We start from the raw sequence: 27301 nt of genomic DNA on the forward strand, positions 1-27301 counted from the left end.
AAACTCCACTTGCTACAATAAACATTGGTTTGGTTGCTTGACGTTTGTATGTTTACTTTGAGACTCGACCTCCAATCGAACCTGACGTTTGTGTGTTTACTTTGAGACTCGACCTCCAATCGAACCTGACGTTTGTATGTTTACTTTGAGACTCGACCTCTAATCGAACCTCGTTTGCATGTTTACTTTGAGACTCGACCTCTAATCGAACCTCGTTTGTATGTTTACTTTGAGACTCGACCTCTAATCGAACCTCGTTTGTATGTTTACTTTGAGACTCGACCTCTAATCGAACCTCGTTTGTATGTTTACTTTGAGACTCGACCTCTAATCGAACCTCGTTTGTATGTTTACTTTGAGACTCGACCTCTAATCGAACCTCGTTTGTATGTTTACTTTGAGACTCGACCTCTAATCGAACCTCGTTTGTATGTTTACTTTGAGACTCGACCTCCAATCGAACCTCGTTTGTATGTTTACTTTAAGACTCGACCTCCAATCGAACCTCGTTTGCTTGACGTTTGTATGTTTACTTTGAGACTCGACCTCTAATCGAACCTCGTTTGTATGTTTACTTTGAGACTCGACCTCTAATCGAACCTCGTTTGTATGTTTACTTTGAGACTCGACCTCAAATCGAACCTCGATTGTCTTTATCATCTCTGTCCACATTTGAGCGTCTTGTAAGTCAAATGTTTTTAGACTTCGGTAAAAACATTTTCACCATTCAATAATATAAAATGTCAACACAATTGACAGTCTTTATTGTTTGTTTATTTTGTTGTTGGAGATGTTCTAATTATTTCTTTTACTTTACAGGTTCAGCAAACATGAAGATAACGTTAAGTGAATAACTGTGATCAGAGCAGATGTTTTAAGACAAATTGAAAAATTTGTACAAAAATCTATATGAACAAATGTGTGATAAAATGAGTTATTAACCATTTTGAGCGCACGATGACAAACAATGTGTCTGTAGGAGTTTACAATGCAAATATTATCGTAACTAAACCAAGTTTTAGTTTTTTATTCGAAAATTCAACTCAAATATGGAACTCGACGGAAAACACGTCGACTCAAACATTTTCGTATGTTCCAAGATACGAAACAAGTTATATGGTGGTTATTGTTATAATTCTCGGATGTATGATACTCTCGACGATACTTGGAAACGTTTTTGTGATTGCTGCTATCGTTTTAGAACGCAGTCTGCAAGGAGTGTCAAACTATTTAATTTTGTCCTTAGCAGTTACCGATTTAATGGTAGCCGTTTTAGTTATGCCGATAAGTGTCGTCAACCAGGTTAGTGTGTTCTGGTACCTCGGCTCAGAACTATGTGATATGTGGGTATCTTTTGACGTTCTTTGTTGTACGGCATCTATATTGCATCTTGTTGCAATTTCGTTGGATCGGTTCTGGGCTGTATCAAACATTGACTATATTCGAAGGCGTTGTGCAAAACAAATACTAATAATGATTGTTATAGTTTGGATTGTATCTGTCTTAATTTCTATCACACCTCTATTTGGATGGAAAAAAGAAGAGAATAACCCCGAAACTGTTGGGAATTGTTTGATCAGTCAAGATTACGCATATACTGTACTTTCCACTGTTGGCGCTTTTTATTGTCCTATGATACTCATGTTAGTTTTAAATTATAAAATATACACAGCTGCAAGATCGAGGATTCGTAAAAAGCATTTTAGTAGTAGTGGTAGTAACGCCAGACCAATTCCATGTCAGACTATTACAAATGCTGACGTCACTACACATCATAACTCATCCGGAAGTGACGTCAGTCAAGATGGCTTCACTGTATATAACGGGTCTTGTATAAATGGACCTGAATTTGAAAACACTGAAACTGTTCCTTCCGATTATCAGCTAAACGGGAATGGAAACATATCCGATTCTCAACTGAAATACTTAACAGTGCCGACAAATGTGTATTCGTTTAACAAACCACTAAATCCGAAAACATCTTCAGAAAACAATAACTGCAGTAAAGAAATCAAATTAAAAGAAACTAAAGAGAAAATGAGAAAAGCAAAACTTGAAATGAAACGGGAACGCAAGGCAGCACGGGTTCTTGGAATTATTACTGGTGCGTTTATCGCCTGCTGGCTTCCATTTTTCATTATTGCTTTCACTGCTCCCTTTTGTGGTGACTTATGTAATATTCCACCAGAAGTGTTTAGTATATTTCTATGGCTGGGATATTTTAATAGCTTATTGAATCCAATTATTTATACAGTATTTAATCCTTCTTTCCGAAATGCTTTCAACAAGTTGTTTTTCAAACGGAAACGACGATTAAGATAGATAAACACCAAAATAATGGATAGATTGTCAGTGAGAAAAAGCCTTAACTAAGATTCAAATCCCCCTTTTTATACTCAATACTAATCTTTAAGTGATTTTTATAGGCTTTTCAAATATGTTACTTTCCTGTTATAAATATATGACTATTTTTCTAACTTATGGGAAACAAAAGTGTGATATTTTTACTCAGAACTGTTACGATATATGTAAAATGAAGCATTCCAGTGTGTAGAAAATTATCCTTGCTTACACAGTCCGTATAGAAATTCCAGAACATTCAATCACAACATAAGTTCTTCAAACATGCACAATTGTCAATTTTTGTTCATAGATAGCTTTTATTTCTTCCACTTTACATTTCTTAAGTAAACACAATTAGATTTCAAGAAACATATTTTGGCTCTGAAATGATAAAATCGTTTTGAACAGTAATATTTTTGAATTGAAAAAAAACCGCATACCTTATTGTAATAAGATTTTATTATTCATATCATGTATTAAAGTTACTTTGTACCAAAGTCTACCAATTAATTGCCTGACAATATATTTGTATACTGTAAACATCAAATACTAGTATGAGAAACATTGGAATTTCTAGACGGACACAGTGATATTCATAAAAGATGTTGTATATTTAATGGTGCAATATTTATTGAATCAAATTTGTACTCGTTTCAAATAGAATCAAAATGTAAGTATGTAAACCGTGTTGAACACGGACACTCAAACAATAAAAATGTACATACAATGATGCACTAAAAGTGAATAAAACACGTACGACGTTTCTGCTTGTGATTCTTACCTTTATAATCTTACATGCACTGGTATTAATATGATCTTATATGCTAGCTTTTATTTTCTAGCTATAAAACCAGGTTTAATCCACCATTTTTCTACACAAGAAAATGCCTGTACCTTCCGTTTTGAATTTTCCTTGGAGTTTAGTATTTTTTTTCTACACAAGAAAACGCCTGTACTATGACAGTTGTACATTTGTTTGATGTGTTTAAGCTTATGATTTTGCCATTTGATTACAGACCTTCCGTTTTGGATTTTCCTTGGAGTTCAGTATTTTTGTGATTTTACTTTTTACAATACACCAGAATATCAAATATAAAGTCATATAGTGTATCAATATCCAGAAAAGATATACACAAGCAATGATGCAAACATGCTACACCGAAATGTACCTTGAGAGCCAAACAGAAGCAATCCGTTATTTAAGAATTCCACTGGTGTAATGATGCCAAAATACAGAGTTTGAAACACAACGTTGAGAAGAATAGGCTATATGTCCATATAATTATTTTATCCGTGCGAGACAAATATAATTAATCATAAAAAAAACTGTGTAATATTCATCTTTGATACAGACACAGACTGGCACAAAAACAAACCACTTTTATATATAATTTTTATTTATACGTAGTATCTTTCGTGGTCAAATTTTAAAACACAATATAACAATTTTGACGGCAAAATATATCTCGATCTACCACCATTCAGATACATTTGTTGTAGGAGATTGATAGAGCTATCATAAACGTGTGTGAACATTTTTTTACAACTCAATTAAAAAAAAGGTGCAAAAACACATAAGAACACGCAAACACTTAAAAAGACACACAACACATGGGCCAAAGAAAAGGACGTAAATACAAACAAATTTGTGCCTACTCAGAAAATTAAAAATTGAGCAATAAAAACATGACCTGAAGTACTCCGAATAGTTCAAATTTCATGTCCCAATAGGGACACCCTGTGTGCAAATCCTGCAAAAACTTTTATACTAATCATCTGAATGAATGTTAATAGTCGATTGAACTGATTTTGCTTTCGAAATTGGACGGTACAGCATAGAAAGCTACTTTCCAAAAACACTTAAAAGTAAAAATCGATCTCTAAATAAAAATAACTGTTGTTCCTGGAAGTAAGGGTAAAACACTCGTCACAGATACCAATAGTAAAATTTTAAACGCCAGACGCGCGTTTCTTATACTAAAGACTCATCAGTGACTCTTGAATCGGACAAAAAATGTCTATGACATACCAATTTCAACAAGTAGATATTAAAGTCACTATAGTGTATCATAGACCCGGAACGACAACAACAGTACCTATAAGATAAATCGATATTTAGCATTTACCATGCTTAAAACTCATACCCCATAATCTGTTGACATGATATGATCTTCTTGGAAATTGTATTCACCACACTGTACATTATTTGTCGTTTACGCTTCGACGGTATACTTTTAGTCCCAGTGAGTTTCCGAACACCTAACTCTTCGTTGAAAATCTTATAATAAAGCTATTACTACTGAACCGAACTCGCTCATCATTTATTGTGCAAAAGATACAAAATGCCGGATGAAATATTCTAAATTACATGTTAAGGTTCTACTCGATTACCTCCCATTAACAGGATTTAATGGCGCCATCTATCAACTGTGGCGCTTTAATGCATTCTATGTAATGACATTTCCCGAAGGACTTGGTTTATCGTCTTATAATAACTTTTATCCGACATTAATTGCACATTCTATAATAGAGCAAATGTTCTCGCACCAATAGCGCTAAGATATATAGTTCAATCTCAAAGCTCCACAAATGCAAGTGAACATCAGACATTTCAAAATGTTAAAGTTTAGGAATGACGTGACTACAATAATTACGTCTTACAAGAAGGAAGTAAAAAGTAAACAAATTCTTCACCGTCGCATTTGATCATATAAATGCACAATGAATTATTATGCTATGACATGAACATGCTTTAAATGAATCGAATTTTTAATAAATTTTACATTTTAACTGTCTAGAGACTATATGAATATTACAAAATAAAGAACTTTTTTACTTAGACCTAAAAAAAACACCACAAAGTTATAAAGGTATTTACAGATAAAACACAAAGTATCATAAATACAAAAAAAAAACCCAGAGATTAAGATGAACGAAGACAAAATGAAAGCGTCAGCATGAAATGCAGACAGATACAACACTTATTCTAGATACAAATTGTAAAGTTAAGTTTATGGAAAATACTCTCGAGCTATGAATACATTTGTTCTCCGTCTTTAGTTTCATAATCGACTACTACTTCAAGCAAAACAATGGTTTTACATGTAATATCATCTTCCTTAATCATGTCGAATAAGACTTGTTTTGAATTTATTCTTGATAAAAACTTTGAAAGATTATAAATGGCACTTAGGAAGACTCCGCTACTGACTAAACCTCAAGGATCTACTAGGTTATACAATATTGTCTCCTCAAATCCGGCAGTTAAACCCATGCAAAAAAGGGTGTATGCTTTTTCTGCGCGGACATAAAGATAACCAGTATAAACACATCTTTATTTCATTTGAATGGAACAAACTTATTGTCGACATGTTCTTTTATTTATTTTTATATATTTTGTACAGGAGCTTTTCACAAAGAAGGAAATATAGATAGAATTTTCCATCCATTTCCCCTTCCTCTATAAATATGGTTCCTACTCACTGAAAACTACTTAAAAGTTTGTTGAATATGTTAAATGCAGCTATCTTTTGAAATTGTAATAAAGGACACCAAGGATACAGTTAATGTACCTTATATCGTAACTTACATATTGAAATTGACACCGAGGTCGGTTTTGAAGGATTCAAGAGGTGATTTCAACTCTTTAATTGTGAATATTCCATTTCTTGGTAGCATCATTCTAGCAGCACCTCCAAATGGAGTATATATTTACTAGTGAATACGATACCCAGAGCTTGGGTTTAAGTCATTCGTAATTTTCAAAAATATTGAGTTGCTGCCTAATACCGGGGTGATTTAATAACTAAATGATTTTTCTTATAAAGTGGGTCGTATAAGCAATCCTGTTTTTCTAAATATCAACACCTCCAAACTTGACTGATCACAGAACGTGTTCTTGTAAAGACCTACACGAAGAAATCCACACATGGAACAGGATTATTGATGCTCAATCTTTTCCCCTCTGTATTACAGTGAAGATCGTTTGTCCTTTCGTCATTTTCCCTCATTTTGGCTGACTGGTCGTTTTCTTTTTGACTCTTGGTTTTTAATTTCCAATTTGAATCTTCTGTCAGTTTGCAGAAACGTTTAATAATAACTTGCGATCAGTTGCAGTCGAAAGTATGTTTTACATAACTCTGACTTTGCTTATAATTCTTTTGTTCGTTATGATTTGACAGTTTTTCGATGACACCAGAATGATAAGGCATTATTTTGGTACCTTGTATTTGAAAGTCAGTACATTTTCCAAATAACATCATTCAAATGTTCACAAGATATCATTATCTATATTTATTTTTAAACTTTGTCTAGCACATTATCATTAGGATACTATTCCAGTGTATCATATTGCATCATTAGCGTATGTTTATAATACAGAAGTCCAAATAAATGTTAAAGATTTTTCCTGTAGTAATTTGAATCAAATATAAAAAAGGTTGTTTTCCAGGATAAATCTGATATATTTATAATAACACTTGGTACTTTTAAATGAAAAAAAAACAAAAAAACTCCAAGCTCACACCCTTATTCAATACTATACGTCGCCCAACCTAATTCAAGATATATTTGAACATATCCTTTAATTTTGATATAGTTCATATACATATATAATATGAAATCAAACATAAAACACAATACGATATAAGGCATGAAGCAGATCGAAACAGATCAGATAATTCATCTATTGTAAAGGATCCTGCAAATTAATACAAGATGCAGTCATAGAAATAATTATATGTATATGTATATACAAACTATAAATCTATTTGTGTTTTTTGTTTGTTACATATAACTTTAAAATGAAACGAGCATTTTATTTTGTAACGTGTAAATGTAAAAATATATACGATTTCAATGTCTTCTGAATTTGTAACATATTGTAGATATATATTTTATAGTTGATTTTAATATGAAAGTTGTCACAAAGCAGAAAGAATATGAATGAAGACATAAGGCTGAACTTAAGCATTGAATTTATGTTCTAATTATGCTTTCTCAGGATGAAAATCGTTTCTCTAGCAAAAAATGTTTACGCTCTGTGGATAAATGTAGCATTAATCAGGATCAAAGTATACTTAACTATATATTTGTGACATCTGATACAAATTGAAATAACCTTAGCCCTGCAATCAAACACTCGGTAGATAACATTCATTCGGAACATTTGGTCAACTTGTAACGAGCTTATCGACCTTCAGTGGATTTATGCCAATTAAGCTTGCAGGAATTACCAGTCGCATCTGTCTTTTCACTGGAATGCTAACAATTAATAACAATGTATTATTATTAGAAACAAAGTAAATGATCGCTTGGAGTTTATTATTTCAAACAAAGTAAACATATGTTACCGTGTTATTTGTATACACATACAAACACAGATCACTTTAAGGCAATCATAACAGTGTCATATATTGAGAATCGACAGCAATTGTAGGGTGTGACATGTTTTCTTTTTTATGTTTTGACACGTTCTCTTTGTATGCTGGGTGTCTTCCTCGAATGCCAACATTTTATATGTTACCTATTCCTGGAACGCCAACAAAAATATTTCAATAGATGTTTATATAAGAACAATAGGTGTTTTTATAACTATATTTAAATCATTTTATAAGTATTTAAATGTAAAAAATAATTAGAGAAATTTATAAAATTGCAACATTTTATCACTTTTTGATAAGAAGAAGGTAAATTTTGAGGTTAAAATCATCATGAATTATCAGAAAATAATAAAGAAAATAAAAACATTTTTTATTACTTTTTATTAAAAAATAATAATTTAGGAATGCAAAGGTTTATTAACACAAGACATGTTTTAACCAGATGCTCCGCAGGGCGTAGCTTTATACGACCGCAGAGGTTGAACCCTGAACGGTTGGGGCAAGTATGGACACAACATTCAAGCTGGATTCAGCTCTAAATTTGGATTGTGATTAAATAGTTGACACAGCAAAGGTTTCTGACACAGAATGAATGTGTTCTAATGAACTTAAAATTTTTATTTTCTCTTAGAGCAATTCACTATGCTGTTGAATATTAATCCTCTCAAAAAAATGTTTGAAGAAATTTTCTTTTTATTTATGAAATTTCAAATGAGAAAAAATGAACCCAATTTTTTTAATCACATCCCCCTTTCCCTTATTCCAAAACTAATCTCAATTAAAATTTCTAATGGAGTTTGCAACAATAACTACTCATTTAAATACATCATAAAATATTAAGATGTAAAAAAACTGCTTGTTATCACTGAATGGTAAAGATTATTTTAATTTATCAGTTGGTGGTAAAAAGTGAATATACATTGTATATTGTATATAACAAAGATTTAAGTTGATTCTGGACAAAGAAAGATAACTCCAATTAAAAAAAAATCTTACTATTGCACAATATTGTGCAATAAGATATTTCTTGCTTACTATTCTGGACAAAGAAAGATAACTCTAATTTAAAAAAAAAATGCTATTTCACAATATTGTGCAATTAGATATTTCTTGCCATTGCACAATACTGTGCAATTGAAAAGACTTGCTATTGCACAATACTTAATATAATAATTTTAGATCCTGATTTGGACCAACTTGAAAACTGGGCCCATAATCAAAAATCTAAGAACATGTTTGGATTCAGCATATCAAAGAACCCCAAGATTTCAATTTTTGTTAAAATCAAACTAAGTTTAATTTTTGACCCTTTGGACTTTAATGTAGACCAATCTGAAAACAGGACCAAAAATGAAGAATCTACATACACAGTTAGATTTGGCATATCAAAGAACCCCATTTATTCATTTTTTGTCAAAATCAAACTAAGTTTAATTTTGGACCCTTTGGACCTTAATGTGGACCAATTTGAAAACGGGACCAAAAGTTAAGAATCTACATACACAGTTAGATTCGGCATATCAAAGAACCCCAATTATTCAATTTTGATGAAATCAAACAAAGTTTAATTTTGGATCCTTTGGGCCCCTTATTTTGTTGGGACCAAAGCTCCCAAAATCAATACCAACCTTCCTTTTATGGTCATAAACCTTGTGTTAAAACTTCATAGATTTCTATTTACTTTTACTAACTTTATGGTGCGAAATCCAAGGAAAATGCTTATTTGGGTCCCTTTTTGGCCCCTAATTCCTAAACTGTTGGTACCTTAACTCCCAAAATCAATACCAACCTTCCTTTTGTGGTCATAAACCTTGCGTCAAAATTTCATAGATTTCTATTAACTTAAACTAAAGTTAAAGTGCGAAAACCACGAAAATGCTTATTTGGGCCCTTTTTGGCCCCTAATTCCTAAAATGTTGGGACCAAAACTCCAAAAATCAATACCAACCTTCTTTTTGTGGTCATAAACCTTGTGGTAAAATTTCATAGATTTCTATTCACTTTTACAAAAGTTAGAGTGCGAAAACTAAAAGTATTCGGACGACGAAGACGACGCCAACGTGATAGCAATATACGACGAAATTTTTTTCAAAATTTGCGGTCGTATAAAAAAATTAGAAAATCGAGTTAAATACAATTATTTCAAACTAAAAAGGATATTAAATATTTATTAAAATCCATATCATTTTAAATATTTTATTAGTTAGTATGAACTACTTATTATATGAATTTTTCCCAATAAGTTAAACTTTACACTTGTAGTAGACTCTTAAATGTGGAAATTGCTTGTATATAATATTCAACAATAATTATCAGATCACATATGAAGATTTGTGCTTTTTTGTCAATCTTCTTATATGCTTACTTATGTTATATGCATTGTTTTCTGTATATAAAAAATAGAAGATGTGGTATGATTGCCAATGAGACAACTCTCCACAAGAGACCAAAATGACACAGAAATAAACAACTATAGGTCATCGTTCTCTGTCTACAAACAAATAAATACTGTTCAAAATTTTCATCTTTTTATGCTATGAACCAGATGCTCCGCAGGGCGTAGCTTTATACGACCGCAGAGGTTGAACCCTGAACGGTTGGGGCAAGTATGGACACAACATTCAAGCTGGATTCAGCTCTAAATTTGGATTGTGATTAAATAGTTGACACAGCATACGTTTCTGACACAGAATGAATGTGTTCTAATGAACTTAAATTTTTTGTTTTCTCTTAGAGCAATTCACTATGCTGTTGAATATTAATCCTCTCAAAAAAATGTTTGAAGAAATTTTCTTTTTATTTATGAAATTTCAAATGAGAAAAATTGAACCCAATTTTTTAATCACATCCCCCTTTCCATTATTCCAAAACTAATCTCAATTAAAATATTCTAATGGAGTTTGCAACAATAAATACTCATTTAAATACATCATAAAATATTAAGATGTAAAAAAAACTGCTTGTTCTCACTGAATGGTAAAGATTATTTAAATTTATCAGTTGGTAGTAAAAAGTAAATATACATTGTATATTGTATATAACAAGATTTAAGTTGATTCTGGACAAAGAAAGATAACTCCAATTAAAAAAAAATCTTGCTATTGCACAATAATGTGCCATTAGATATTTCTTGCTTATATTCTGGACAAAGAACGATAACTCTAATTAAAACAAAATTTGCTATTTCACAATATTGTGAAATTAGATATTTCTTGCCATTGCACAATACTGTGCAATTGAAAAGACTTGCTATTGCACAATACTTAATATAATAAATTTAGATCCTGATTTGGACCAACTTGAAAACTGGGCCCATAATCAAAAATCTAAGTACATGTTTAGATTCAGCATAGCAAAGAGGCCCAAGAATTTATTTTTTGTTAAAATCAAACTTAGTTTAATTTTGGACCCTTTGGACCTTAATATAGGCCAATTTGAAAACAGGACCAAAAATGAAGAATCTACATACACAGTTAGATTTAGCATATCAAAGAACCCCATTTATTCAATTTTTGATGAAATCAAATAAAGTTTAATTTTGGACCCAGATTTGGACCAACTTGAAAACTGGGCCAATAATCAAGAATCTAAGTACATTTTTAGATTCAACATATCAAAGAACCCAACCGAATCATTTTTTTGTCAAAATCAAACTAAGTTTAATTTTGGACCCTTTGGACCTTATGTAGACCAATTTGAAAACGGGACCAAAAGTTAAGAATCTACATACACAGTTAGATTCGGTATATCAAAGAACCCCAATTATTCAATTTTGATGAAATCAAACAAAGTTTAATTTTGGACCCTTTGGGCCCCTTTTTCCTAAACTGTTGGGACCAAAACTCCCAAAATCAATACCAACCTTCCTTTTATGGTCATTAACCTTGTGTTTAAATTTCATAGATTTCTATTTACTTATACTAACGTTATGGTGCTAAAACCAAGAAAAATGCCTATTTGGGTCCTTTTTTGGCCCCTAATTCCTAAACTGTTGGGACCTAAACTCCGAAAATCAATACCAATCTTCCTTTTGTGGTCATAAACATTGTGTTTAAATTTCATTGATTTCTATTTACTTAAACTTAAGTTATTGTGCGAAAACCAAGAATAATGCTTATTTGGGCCCTCTTTTGGCCCCTTATTCCTAAACTGTTGAAACCAAAACTCCCAAAATCAATCCCAACCTTTCTTTTGTGGTCATAAACCTTGTGTCAAAATTTCATAGATTTCTATTAACTTAAACTAAAGTTATAGTGCGAAAACCAAGAAAATGCTTATTTGGGCCCTTTTTGGCCCCTAATTCCTTAAATGTTGGGACCAAAACTCCCAAAATCAATACCAACCTTCCTTTTATGGTCATAAACCTTTTGTTAAAATTTCATAGATTTCTATTCACTTTTACAAAAGTTAGAGTGCGAAAACTAAAAGTATTCGGACGACGACGACGACGACGACGACGACGCAGACGACGACGCCAACGTGATAGCAATATACGACGAAATTTTTTTCAAAATTTGCGGTCGTATAAAAAGAATAAGAATATCCTCCATATAACTCTACACAATTTCAAGTCCATAAAATAGGGTAACAAGAATTCTGATGAATTGCCAACATAACAAACATAACAAACACCTGAACAATATATTATAAATGACTTACAATAAATAAAAAAGGGTGTAATGTTATACCCAAGAAAAATATCCTGAACAACTGAACAAAATAAAACATAGTAATCTAACATTCATACAAAGTTTCGAGAAATTCAGCATGAGGATATGACAGCAAACACAACTATAGAAATATTGGAAAAAAATATCCAAGTCCAAAGACTTTGTAATGCAATAAATTTCTAAGTTTTATTTTTAGAGAAGAGATACTGGTTTAAGCAGTTATAACAAAAAATGATTTTCAACAACTTTACAAACATGAATGTGATTTAGCTACTTAAAATTTACCTCAAAGTTTATGTTTAATTAGTATAATTGTTTTAATAAGCATGCACTTTTGTTGTGATAACTACTTGCACCTATTCCTCGAACGCCAACATAATTTTACAGGTAAATTGTCGGTAGATCAAAGGATGTTGGCATTCAAGGAATAAACCGTATGCTGTTACCTTTTTTCAAAGAAACATCTCCAAAGTTTATTATTCTTACCTTCTTGCAAAAATCTTTGATTCTGACATTAAAAACATTCCTTATGTTAGTCTTTGTCTTAGTTTAAAAGGGCACTATGCGGTCAAATTCATGTTCACTAATTTGACTCAAATTCTCTTATTTGATTAATAACAATGTAAAAGAGGGACGAAAGATATCAAAAGGACAGTCAAACTCATAAATCTAAAACAAATTGACAACGCCATGGCTAAAAAAGAAAAAGACAAACAGAAAAACAATATCACACATGACACAACATAGAAAACTAAAGAATAAACAACACGAACCACACCAAAAACTAGGGATGACCTCAGGTGCTACGGAAGGGTAAGCAGATCCTGCTCCATATGTGGCACCCGTCGTGTTGCTTATGTGATAACACTTCCGGTAAATAGTCTAATTCGGTAGGTCACATACATGAAAGGGAAGGGGATTGCAGTTACGACGTAAGGAAAATATCCGATATCATTTGTGAAACGGTTATTCCATAACGGTCAACCAACTCGTGATGGCGTCCTTAAAATTTACGAAGGGATAATTTCAACTTCACCATTTGGAACTCTTAGTTTAATAGCTTCAACCCTTTTTCGAGAAAATCATGTTAGGAAATGCAAGCACGGGAATATCGTATCAAATTTGGAGATATATACCCCGTATGCAGGTGCTGCTGGAATGTTGCAACTTAGAAATGGAAAGTTCACAATTGGAAAGCTGTAATCATCTCTTTTGTCGTAAAGTTTTGTTTTCAACAGATTCTCATTGTCAGTTTCTAGATGTAAGTCAAGATATGTGGCCGACTTTACTGTATCTGTAGTTTCCATTATCGCTAGTTCAATGGGATAGATGTTCCACATGGTCACCAAATTCTGAATTATTAATGACAGAACATCATCTATATAGCAAAAAGTAGAGTTAAAGGATATTGTTAACTTCTTATCTTTCTTCCTAAGAAGTTCCTGCATAAAGTCAGCCTCATAATAATAAAGAAACAAGTCGGCAACTAGAGGGACACAGTTTGTTCCCATTGGAATGCCGACAGTCTGTTGAAAAACATGTCCTCCGAACGTAACAAATATGTTGTCAATACAAAAACCAAGCATCTTGATAATATCAGTTTCAGAGTTTTTTTTGTTTGAATCAGAGTGATCCATCACAAAGTAGGATTTATTCCTCCCTAAGACAAGATACTTGTATCTACGTTGGCCATTCCTTTTTATGAAGCAAAGCAATACTAACTCTTTCAATTTGTCTTTTAGTTTGGAATGTGGAATACTTGTGTAAAGAGTAGAAAAGTCAAATGTTTTAATACTGTTACAAGATGAAAGAGAGTTAGATTGTATGTACTCTATAAGACTTTTGGAATTTTAAGTATCCACATCTGATTTACCTCTAGAATAGGCACTTTCACAATAAGTTTGAAGCCCGTCTTTGATTGCTGATAAAATATATGTTATTATTATACCTCAGTATGTTTTTTCTATATAAAAAGTAATGAAATAGTTGTGCTATTTCATTCCACAGAACCATTTGCCAGTCAATAGTTTCAAAGACTATTGCATCGGTTTATAGTTTCATAATCATCTTTCCCGTACTTTTTCATGCTTATTTTTCATTGGACGATAATGATGTCATTGACTACTCTGCTTGGTTACGTATGCTTTGCAACGTCAAACTCTAATATTGTAAACGGCGTAATCTGTAATTTCACTTACAAGAAGCAATTATGAAAGAGAAAGAAAATCTTCACGGGAATTTTTTAAAGATAAAAAATATAGTACCTTATTCATAATGTGGGTTCGCTCTTCGTATATTGAAAGTGAATTTGCGTTTGGTGCACTTTAGCTAGAATTTATTTTAAGCACGGAGATTTAAAACAAGTATGTCTAGTCTTGATTAAAATTAATGAAATATTTATGAATACAAAACGAATTATAAAAAAAGATAGTTCATCATGTGCATGTAAAGTTATGTGGCATTTTTCTTTTCTTTCAGATGACATATATACACTTTTAGAAAATTAAATATTTTATATATAAAAGCACTCAATAGCTGTATTATTAAGTATAATACAACACCTAATGACTGGTTGTGCTTTGCCTCGAGCAATAGTTGGTACCTCAGGGACAACAAACTTACTATTACCCTCACACCCAGTCAATAGGTGTATAATAATTTAGAAAGAGGTTTCGTGGAGCACTTGGACGACCCAGCAATATACCGTTGTTTGTAATGACACTTATGTAGTTTAGGTATCCAACACAGTGATGGAAGATCCAGTTCTTCATCTTTGGTTGAAATTCCAAAGGACCATAGAACAGACCTATGATTATCCAGGATTTCCTCTTTGGTAAGTGTCGTGAGGGTATATGTTGAGTTTCCAAGTGAATTGTCAATACCTAATTCGTTTATCAAGCAGTTAATGTTATTTTGGGCTTTATCTGCGGGGACAACAACATATTTGTAATGGAGGTCGGATAGGTGTTTAGCAACATTAGGGTCTTTAAAGATTGACGTAGTATGGGCACTGATGAAACCATTCAGTTTCTTAATTCTGATTTGTATCGAATATTTATCCAAATTATAATAAGTCTATAAAAACAATTTACAGGGCATGGCCTCTTTTCGAGAGTATGTTAGTCTAGATGCCATCTACTTAACTATCGACTTGACCTCCGATTGTCATATAAGCGATATAAACATAAATAGAGATGTAAATAGAAAGAGAACTCGTGCAATTGGATTTTTTTTGGTATTTTTAATTTCATATTATAGATTAACAAAATATGTTAATAATCCTTTGTATCTATAGATGTATATTTTTTTATGGATCGAATCATTCATTGAAATGATTTACCTTTTTTTACTTTCAATGTTGACATTCTTTTTCTTTAAATTGTCGAACACGTTATATGCATGCATGCGTTATCCACCTCTATTATAGCTAAGGAGTTTAATCGAAGTTCGCACGTTTAAAGATCCAATGAAGGCAAATTACTCACTTGCAGGTGAAAAATTCATCATCAATTTGTCTACGCTTTTAAATTTGGCAAAATTGAACCATACTGGCTGCTAAAATCGCATTATCATCTATCTTTTGCAATTTCATTATTTATACAAACCAAACAAAAATCATAATTTTAGATGTTTTATATATCTCGTAGCAAGTGGCCCTTAAATTGTTTGCTAACATATATGTCGATGCGCGAAATCCTCAAAGTGACACGTTTCGAGAACATCTAATTCAAATATTATTCCCATTATCCCTAATCTCCTTCAGGATATATATTGCCCTGTTTTCTAAGCCGAACATATTTCTTAGGAGCCAAGAAAACGAAGGTAGTAAAATCCAAGGGTGACTAGGGAATAGACATATGGTCATCATTTGTCGTCTTTTGACTGGCAGTAAATTTCTGGCAAAAAATGGGCGTTTGTTAGGTTGTTCGGGATACATACATTTGCCGGCATGTCCTGTCAATTGGGGACGTTACATCCGATTTCTCGTGCAAACAGAGAAAAGTGCTACACTTTTTGAGCAATGAGAACTCTTGCACTAGCTCTTTTAAGGTTTGCAGGTGGAACATGTATCTTAAAGTAAAATGTGAACAGATAAAGTACAAGAACGTTAAAATAATCTAAATAACATAGATATGTTCAGTAGCATTATATTGTAAAATGATTGTCAAATTTGATTATTTTTTAATTTGAAGTAACTAAAAAAAAAATCTTAAAAATTGATTTTTTTCATATTCAACCAATTATTTAAGATTTAAAGACATATTGTACATTATAACTCACCTTAAGAAATAAATTGCACACACTTGATATTATGATTAAATCTTTTCATGTTATGTAAACCTAACATAAGCTTATTGCATGCATGCTTGCATGGACGAAGGCAACTAACGTTAAATAAGTCCATGATTGCATGAACTAACACAACATACTTAGTCCATGCATGCATTGACGAAGGCATCTACCGTTAACTTGGTCCATGCTTGCATGCACTAACACAGCAAACTTGGTCCATGTCTGCTTTGTTTAACACAACACATTAGTCCATGCATGCATGAACGGAGGCAACTAACATTAACATAATTCATGCTTGCATTGAGTTACACATCAAACTTTCTTGTGTACAATTTGGAAGCTAGTATGGCGTTCATTATCACTGAACTAGTATATATTTGTTTAGGGGCCAGCTGAAGGACGACTCCGGGTGCGGGAATTTCTCGCTACATTGAAGACCTGATGGTGACCTTCTGCTGTTGTTTTTTTCGGGTTGTTGTCTCTTTGACACATTCCCCATTTTCATTCTCAATTAGTTAGTTGCCTTCGTCCATGCATGCATGGAGTAAGCTTAGCTCTCATGTTTACAAAGAACGAAAAGGTTTAGTCATACTATCAAATATTTGCAATTTATTTCTTAAGGTAAATTAATATGCACAATATTTTCAGCACTTCGGTGTTGACATGAATATCAATTATTTGGTCATTTTTTTTTTTTATATAAATTTCCAGTTACAAAACTTTGAATTTTTTGAAAAACTAAAGATTTTCTTATCCCAGGAATAGATTACCTTAGCCGTATTTGGCAACACTTTTTGGAATTTTGGGTCCTCATGGCTCTTCAACTTTGTACTTGTTCGGCTTTATAACTATTTTGATCTGAGCGTCATTGATGAGTCTTGTGTAGACGGAGCACGCGTTTGACGTATTAAATTGTAATCCTGGTACCTTTGATAACTATTTCAAGCACAATAGATATGGTTGAATATGAAAAAATCAACTAAGAAGAAAAACATGTTAGTAACCTCAAATTACAAACTAAAAAAATTATCTTACTAACATCACGAAATTAAGCAGTAAGAAGTAATGCAGGTTTTCTTAACTTGATGTTGATTTCCAGTTTTATTTTATAAATAAAGGCAACAGTAGTATACCGCTGTTCAAAACTCATAAATCCATGGACAAAAAACAAAATCGGGGTAACAGACTAAAACTGAGGGAAACCCATTAAATATAAGTGGAGAATAACGCCACAACATTAAAATGTAACACACACAGAAACGGACTTTCATTTTCGTTTTTTAAAATATCTTGTTTTTAGCAAATTCAAATAAAATAATTCCACATGTTTTCGGTAAACCTGAAATGCCATAGCGACGTTAAAATCAATGTGGTTGTTATTTTGTTTGTCAGTCGAAGTTTGTCCACATATGGTGCAGGATCTGTTTAACCTTCCAGAGCACTTGATATCACCACCAGTTTTTGGTTGGGTTCGTGTCGCTTAGTCTTTAATTTTTATATTGGTTCATTCTTACTATTAATTGTTTGTTTGAATTTTTATTTTTGCCCATGGCGTTGTCAGATTGTTTTCAATCTATGAGTTTGACTGTACCTCTGGTATCTTTCGTCCCTTTTTTTTCGCTAGACGAGGAGTATTTCAATAATATTCCGAACTAGCAAATTCTTTTGATATCTAGGCAAAGTATGACTCAATTTGCTTCCCAAGTGATCACAATGATGATAACATGAAAATAATCTTCAGCCCTAGAAAAAATATATCGAAGCAATTTGCATTATTGTTGATCCTTGTCAGAGCTATTTATACAATTGACAGAATGAATTCATACATGGTATTTTGTTGTCATTTCTTCTGAAAGATTAACCTTATTCTATAAAGTAAATATAACTAACGTCTGGTCTTAAAAGTACGATCGCTTAAACCATTACAAGATTTGTTAACCCGACATGTCAGGACAAATTACGATATCAAATGATGACGTATTTATTTTGGTCGAACTAGTCAAACTAAAATGAATCTAATAAAATAATACATACTTTTTAATCCTATAAAACTTTCACTTTCAATATAATACTTGTTATAAGTGCGAAGTCTTTCCAAAGGGTAATGTATCTGTTTTTGCCATGCTTGTATGGATAATTTTAGGGATCAAATGAATAAAAAGTAAAATAACCACAGTACATTAAACAAATAGATAACAACTGGTGGACCAAACCTATTTATATAGCTAGCTAAACCACTCACTTGTTTGACAGTCGCGTACATTGCCATGGATTGACAACGATGTAGGAACAAAACAATTAGACATAATAGGTAACAATGTCAAAAATAGGGGTAAAGCAGTCAACATTGTGTTATGATTTTAATCAATTATAAAAACAGACAAATATATTTGTTAAAAACGGGGGGACACGATGTTGCATGTATTATATACGATACCGATAATGAGATTACTTCTAACCAAACGCAAAAATGATTGGATTAACAAGTATACAGACTATACAACAAGCTTAACCAACGAATCAGAAAAGTCTCATACAAGAATAAAATCAGGTAGAGCCACTAGGAAAAAATACCACGCATGATTTGAAGTCAACAGCGTTAATATCCCTTGCTTAGTCAAACAGTTTTTTATAAAGTACATTTTAGTTTTACTCTATGATATTACAAAAAGTATAATAGGTTAACCATTATTCTAACTGCTATGTTATGATTATGTTGTCTGATAACTACTTTAAACAATTTACCAATTTAAGAGCCAATTTAAGAATCCATTTAACCCTATTGTAATTCCGTGAAATATTGCGTGACTTACAGAAACGTATTATGCTGTACACTAGAGGGAATCCCATTCTTTAAAAGGTGCACAATAGTATTGCTGGTTACTGTAGATGGTAGCTAAAGCTCTTGAGAACGGATATATTAGTGATGATTATAAAATACAATATCTAATTACTTTAAATTGTTATTGCTAGTTCATAATACAGTACATGATTCATTAAATAAAGCTAAAAGCTTCACACATTTTATCATTTTGTTTTTCTAGGAACGAAATCAAGCCTCGACATATTATCATAAGGGAAATAGATATAAAACGATTTTAAAATACAAGCTACATCATACATTAAACTTTTGAATCTATATCTATTTCGGAAAAACCTGTTGTTGAAATAACCCTATTCCTTGTTGATTATCGTTTTTGTATTTAGATAATTATCGATATCTTATCCTCCTATTAATCAATCATATTCGTTCAACAACCGCAGATATAACTGAGTAATGTGACATTGTCAAAAAGTAACTTCGCAGAAAGGCAATAAGTTGTTGTTTATCGGAGGTGAAGCACCACATTGTAGACAATTCAAGTGAGTGATTTTTTGTTAGAAAAATAAAAGTTCCTTTTCTGTCTACTTAAAAAAAGACAAAACATATTTGTATATTCAGTCTAAATCTTGCTTTTGTGCATGTGGCTTTGTCTTAAGGGACACAGTCTGGGCTTGTTTGCCATTTGATTATGGACTTTCCGAATTGATTTTCCTCTAAGTTCAGTATTTTTGTGATTTTACTTTTTGCAACATCAAATAGATATACATGTATGTTAACACGTTTTCTTTCAATTTCATGCTTACACTCGCTAAATGATAATAAGATGCAAATACATTTTTTGATCACTTGTAAGCAATATTCTTCGTCTTGAGGTTTTATCAACAGTTTTGCATTTGTGTTTTGCAAGTTGATCATTGACTATGTGTTTTGAACCATCATTACTGCCATAATTTATCTATGACTGAAGTCATGTTAAATATTCATTTCTAACAAACAGGCTTGTAAAGTCTTGATTTTCTCACAGTGAATAAGGGATTAATGCATGCCTGTTCGCAAGAGACTAAAGATGAACAGTTAATTATCACCTCTGGAACGGTATTCAAAAGTCATAAATCGATTGAAAGAAAACAAAAACAGGTTATAAACGGAAACCGAAGGAAACACATCAACTATAAGAAAAACAACAAAATAACAGAAAAACTGAAGTGCAACAAAAAGACAACACACCCAGAAACAAACTATAAGATAAGAACTGCCATTCCTGACTTTGTACTAGACATTCTAAGAAAAACAACGATCATCCTTGGATTTGGCTTTACTATTTGGACCTTTTGGATTATAGCTCTTCATCTTTTATATAAGCTTTGGATTTCAAATATTTTGGCCACGAGCATCACTGAAGAGACATGTATTGTCGAAATGCGCATCTGGTGCAAGAAAATTGGTACCGTTAATTTTATTACTACCACTGGGTCGATGCCTCTGCTGGTGGACTATTAGTCCCCGAGGGTATCACCAGCCCAGTAGCCAGTACATCGGTACTGGCATGAAAATACGGCTTTTTTGTGTTATTAAAATTTGCTGTTACTAAATATTAGAAATTATTATAAATTAAGGAATGTATCTCCCTCATGCAAAGCTCTGATTCCTTTCACGGATTTGGCTTTACTTTTTGGACCTTTTGGATTATAGCTCTTCATCTTTTATATAAGCTTTGGATTTCAAATATTTTGGCCACGAGCATCACTGAAGAGACATGTATTGTCGAAATGCGCATCTAGTGCAAGAAAATTGGTACCGTTAATTTTATTACTACCACTGGGTCGATGCCTCTGCTGGTGGACTATTAGTCCCCGAGGGTATCACCAGCCCAGTAGCCAGTACTTCGGTACTGGCATGAAAATACGGATTTTTTGTGTTATTAAAATTTGCTGTTACAAAATATTAGAAATTATTATAAATTAAGGAATGTATCTCCCTCATGCAAAGCTCTGATTCCTTTCACGGATTTGGCTTTACTTTTTGGACCTTTTGGATTATAGCTCTTCATCTTTTATATAAGCTTTGGATTTCAAATATTTTGGCCACGAGCATCACTGAAGAGACATGTATTGTCGAAATGCGCATCTGGTGCAAGAAAATTGGTACCGTTAATTTTATTATTTGCATGAAGATCATGTCAGTCACTTTTATGCAAAAGTAATCCCTCTCGTTCATTCGTAAGATAGAACCGGGTTTATTCGTTACTAGTTTTTGATAATCTTGTTTAACTAAACAATTATTTTATTTTAAAAATACAGCGAGTACACGTTCTTTTGGGATATGTTAATAAAGCTTTGTGGGAAGAAGTTGTTAATTTTGTTTTATCATTGTAGAATATATTATTAACTCTAGATTCCTTTTCAATAATCCATCCGAAATTAAATTAGTATGTTATAGATTGTTACTTGCTGAATATACTCATCATAGACACTTTGTTCGCATGTGTAAAAAAGCTCACATCCAAAAAGTTCAAAGGTAAAAAAAAAAACAGCGTTGAAAAGCATAGAGGAAATAACATTCCAAAAGGTTTTGGGAAGTATAGTAGAAGAAATCTATTTCTGGGGTCGAAAATTACTAAACGCTAACCTTTAAAAATTTGATGGTCATATATTTGGATAAAACATGGGCGGGAGAATTTCAAACGTCAGCATTTTGAAGTATGCATATTCGTGTGAGTAATACAGTAAAATATTTGAACTGTGCTTTTCTAAATCGATAACATTTGTTTGCTCTTCTCGTCAAATTGGATACGAAAATTCAAGGGAGACAGGTGATTTTGTTCTGTTTTACTTTTGGTAAAATTGTATTTCAAAGTGAACACAATCACCACAAGCTCCAAGGCTTGAGGAGTTGAGGATTTATTATGTAAGACATTTCAAAAATAAAATTTATTGCAGTATTTGTTGTTTGTTCAAAAAGATGCAAACAACCGATTAGCGTCTAATGTTTTAATAAATGGATTTCAAACATAAATTTTATTAAACAAGGATGTCAAAATCACATTACATCTGCAAAAACACTTCATGCGATGAATATCAACGGCATTAATTTCAATCATATTTCAATTATAAGAGCTAAAATAAAAGCTAAAGTTTCTCGTTAAATTGGTAGTGCCAGATTCTTACCAAAATCAGATTTAAAGGAGTAATTCTGTTATAATTGCTTTTCTTTCCATGATATTAACTAAAATTAGAACGTTATCTTTTGAAGCTGTCACATTTGGTTTACTGTGAGGATTATGGATTACTCGACTCTTTATATAAAAAGGCGAAACGATGATCTATAGATTTGAAGGTATTGTCTTTGGTATCATTTCTACACTATTTCCTCTTTGTTCATAAACGTAATTCAGTTATATGTGCCATCATCTGAAATAGTTAACAAAAATGTCAATTGTAGCATTAACCTACCTGTTCTCAAGACAGAAATATGAGTGTCTTGAATTAAAAGACTTTTGTCCTTCAAAACGTTAAAACCAGATTTTATCTCGGTATTGTACAACATGACATAAACCTCATTTCTACCAACAGAACAGATGTGTTAGAAAGTGAAAATAATAATTTATGAGCCATAGTATATTAACTGGACCAAATTGATAACATTTTCCTGTAAAATTAGATTATTTGGAAGTTATCTTATTATCAAAAAGTATACTTTTAAATCATTAGAAATAAATGTTCGCTAGAAACACCGTTTTCATAATGAGAGTAGTAATGTAGGGTATTTTATCTATATATAGCATGCTATTTGTGATTTATAGAGGGGATATGAGCTGATGTTCATTGTCGGTGTTATATATCTCCAGAGCATCCAGGTTGAAGGGGTACAGTGCACTGCATGATGAACAATTATATTACACTGGAGTGTTCAAATTTCAACTTACAATTCTTTTCTTTTTTGTGTTCGCCAGGAAAACATAGACTCATGTGCCCTTTCAAGCTAGCTAAACAAACTGGGATTAGCCAGGATATGTCGCATGTGTCACGTATGTATACATTTGTTTTTTTCATTCAGCCAATGTATACCATATACAGAGTAATGATACAAAAAGAAGTTTCCAAACATTTGCTTATGTCCGAAGCTTTTTGTGGTATTATCACTCACACAAACAAAGACTCACAAAACCAAGGGACATTTACATCAACAGTTATAAATAATGAATAAAAAACAACACGAACTCCACTAAAAACCAGGAATGAAATCGGGTGCCCCGGAAGGGTAATCATTTCCTGCATCGTATACTGCACCCGTCGTGTTATTTCGCCGTTCAGTTCGGTAATGATGGAAGGTTATTATGATTGAGGAAGAATATCAGATATGATTTCTGACACACTTTTGTCATAATGGTCTATCAGCTCATGATGGCGACCGTAAAATTTCTTGAGTGATGACCTTAATTTGGTTGATTTATAGCCCTGTCTCAGCAACTTTTGAGAAAGTACAAATTCATTGAATGTCAACTTTGACGAGGACATTTGAACCTAAGTCTCTTACAATATCTTTCAATAAGTAATGTTTAGAACTTATATTTAATAAACAGGACAGATGCATTTGATGTAATTCGTTAACGATTTATAGAAAATAGTCCCATCTATATGCTCGGCTGTACAAAAGCCAGCATTGATTATATGATTAAATTATATCAACACTTCTATATATTATCTTTACTATTGTTAAGATGGATAAAATTTATATATGAACGGTTTATAACATGCAAAAACTTTACAATCAATATTTATTTCAAATGCACAAATGAAGACTGTATTGTCAAGATAATATGCATATAATATATATTTCAAAACCAAATTTAAATAATAAACCACGTGTATGAATAGCGTAGGCTGACAGGAAATCGTTTGGTTTTGTTGATAGAAAATATGTATATTATTATATGCTCCTAAAAATTTAACTGCACTCTTTATAATGTAAATCTTATAAGCAAATGGATTTTCGACAGTTCAAACTAAAAGACGTCACTATTAACTACTAGTATGAATACATCATCACACTTGTTTGTACAACACTGAAGTAAAGCTATATGTTATTGTAGACGGTCTATATAATCATTCAGAATATCAGAAAATTAATTGAATTATGTAATTTGACATAATTTTGAAAAGATAAAACGAGAACTGCAGTCTCATCATATAGAATCTACAATACTGTAGATGTATGGTCATCTTCTATAAAATTATCCATGACTAACCATAACATAGAGTCACATGCTTTGCAAAACATTTATTATTGATGTCGTTGCTCTTTAAAAAAAAAAGCTTTTTTACATTTATTTTCCATTTTTAATATAAACTTTGAAAAACCGCTATTAGTCGCGTGTTATAACAATAACATATTACATGTTCAGAATTAAAACCTTATACAACGATTAGTTATTAAAAATTTAATTAAAAATACAAGTTAACCTGGGTAGGTTAGCAAACCCATCATAGATACCTGAATTGAAATTAAGTTGTGTACACCAAACTCTGTTTTTGTCTACGTAAGATTCATCAGAGACGATCGAATTTTAAAAGTACGACGTCGAAGATCATTGCTGATCAATAATTTACAAATGAGATTATTATGCTTTGGCATGAACCCTTTGCGCTTAACTTTATTGTTAGTTTGTATTGAAATATCTAAAGACGTATGGGAAGCAACTTGGAAAATTACATATAAAAAAGAAGATGTGGTATGATTGCCAATGAGACAACTTTCCACAAAAGACCAAAATGACACAAACATTAACAACTATAGGTCACCGTACGGCCTTCAACAATGAGCAAAGCCCATACCGCATAGTCAGTTAACATGTCGAATGTCATTTTTTTTAAAAAGATATTCCCCATTTCCATTCTCAATTTTATATTGAGCATGAGGTAAATAAGGCACAGATCACCTTAGCCGTATTTAATACAACTTTTTGGAATTTTGAATCCCCAATGCTCTTCAATTTTGTACTTGTTTGGCTTTATAAATATTTTGATATGAGCGTCACTGATGAGTCTTATGTAGACGAAACGCGCGTCTGGCGTACTAAATTTTAATCCTGGTACTTTTGATGACTATTGAACTAGCTCTAACATTTTAGTATTTTTGGATGTTTTATATTCCACACCTGATTTGCTACGCTCCTCTCAGAGTGTACTCAATGTACAAAATGATTTTGAAAACATATTTGCTAATTTATTTAGCGTCATTAACTCACAAAACGATACTGTTTCTGTTCTTTCGTAGAAGGGACCTTAAAGAAATTATCCAATGAAGACAAAACGGTGAAATACAACATTTGGGTCTCCATAAGATAAAATGTATGTGCAAGTTTGGTAAGTGATCGAATGTCACGAGAAATGTCAAAACAATTAGGTTAGACATTCCTTAAAAATCAATTTTGGTCATTAAACCTTCTCTAAAGTTAAAAGTGCATATTTTCCTCAAAGCATTATTAGATACTCAATTATTTATAGAACACTAAGAATTGATAATTCATGTACCCATTCTATTTTATTTGTATTTAATTTCATTCTTTTTAGATAGCTGAAGCACACCCTAACAATCAATTGACCGAAAGTTTACGAATAGTGAATATGTTCCGGATGTCTGTACAATAAATCTTAATCTGAGTTTAATAGATAAAAAACGCCGGCGTCAAGTGTGACAAATGTTTTATAAAGTCACCTTGTGGATCTCTTATTTCATCCGTCAGACAATTTCCTTTAGTGTTTCAGATGTTGTGAGGAGTTTCTGGAGTGTAAATTGTTCATCCGGGACACTAATGGAACGCGATATTCGAGGTGATATCACAGAGTTCGATAAAAGTGTTTCTTTTCTGGTTTTAATGGCAGATTAACCGTTGAAAACGGATATTAAAACATTAAATATTGAGGAATAATAATTTGTTGATCAGGATTGTCATCTATCCAATGTTTTCGCATAGAAAAATCAAAATAAATCTATAGATCATCTTTATTTAACTATATGACTGGCGGAAATTGAATAATAACTTTATGGCAAAAAATGATTAAGACTATTTTATATATGCACTGGAAGCAGTTAAACACTTGGTAACATTTTAGAAGGACATTTGTCCAGGTAATTGAAGATCAATTATATTATCCATATGTAACACGTTATTATATGTGAATAAATATACACACCTAATCAATTGGGCATTTAAAAAGTCAGAATGTGAATATATATGTTCAAACTCTTTTAGGTCATTTTTTAGTAGCAATAAGCAAAAAAACTATGTCAGTTGGACATGCTTTGATACTATATCTTGAATTTTTAAAAGATAAAATTGTGTTCGCTTTGGAGATTCCGATAAAATATATGATTTTTCATTTCCTATCGTTAATTCTCCATTTTTAGATTGTGACGTTCCCTTGTCACCATCTAACGGTGTTTATATATCTCAACTTGGACGATTCGCTCGTGTTGTAACAAATGTTTTAGATTTAAACGAGAGAAATTATGTATTACTGAAAAATTATTACAAGAGGGTTTTCGATATCACAAACTAGTAAAAACATTTACTACATTTTATCATCGGTATAAGGACAGCATTCGTAATATAGCTCAACATGCAGACTTCTAATACGTTCAGGTATTTCACATCCAATTTTTTATGGAAATATTCTTTATAAAGCACAAAAATGTCAGAACTCACCACAGAAACCAACAAAACCTTTAAATAGACTTATAAGAAGGGATATAGTTACGATACTGTTGTCAGGTTATTAAATATTGTA

At 32.0% G+C, this 27301-nt stretch overlaps 1 protein-coding gene and 1 long non-coding RNA gene across 3 annotated transcripts in view; both read left to right on the top strand.

Annotated features, from left to right (window-relative positions):
- The window catches only part of LOC134706689 (5-hydroxytryptamine receptor-like), a 57723-nt gene extending 54617 nt beyond the window's left edge, over positions 1-3106 (top strand). For both annotated transcript variants that reach the window (XM_063565856.1, XM_063565857.1), the window contains one exon: positions 820-3106. In XM_063565856.1, the coding sequence (XP_063421926.1) occupies positions 958-2322 (1365 nt within the window). In that variant the 5' untranslated portion in view covers positions 820-957 and the 3' untranslated portion in view covers positions 2323-3106. The remainder of the gene's footprint in view (positions 1-819) is intronic.
- Positions 3107-22747: 19641 nt separating this feature from the next.
- Positions 22748-26597, top strand: LOC134704959 (uncharacterized). Its single transcript, XR_010105448.1, has 3 exons — positions 22748-22847; positions 23464-23538; positions 26084-26597. It is a non-coding gene; the product is annotated as an uncharacterized LOC134704959 (long non-coding RNA).
- The last annotated feature ends 704 nt before the right edge of the window (positions 26598-27301 follow it).

The sequence above is a fragment of the Mytilus trossulus genome, chromosome 2 (assembly GCF_036588685.1).
Source record: "Mytilus trossulus isolate FHL-02 chromosome 2, PNRI_Mtr1.1.1.hap1, whole genome shotgun sequence".
NCBI classification, from domain to species: Eukaryota; Metazoa; Mollusca; class Bivalvia; order Mytilida; family Mytilidae; genus Mytilus; species Mytilus trossulus.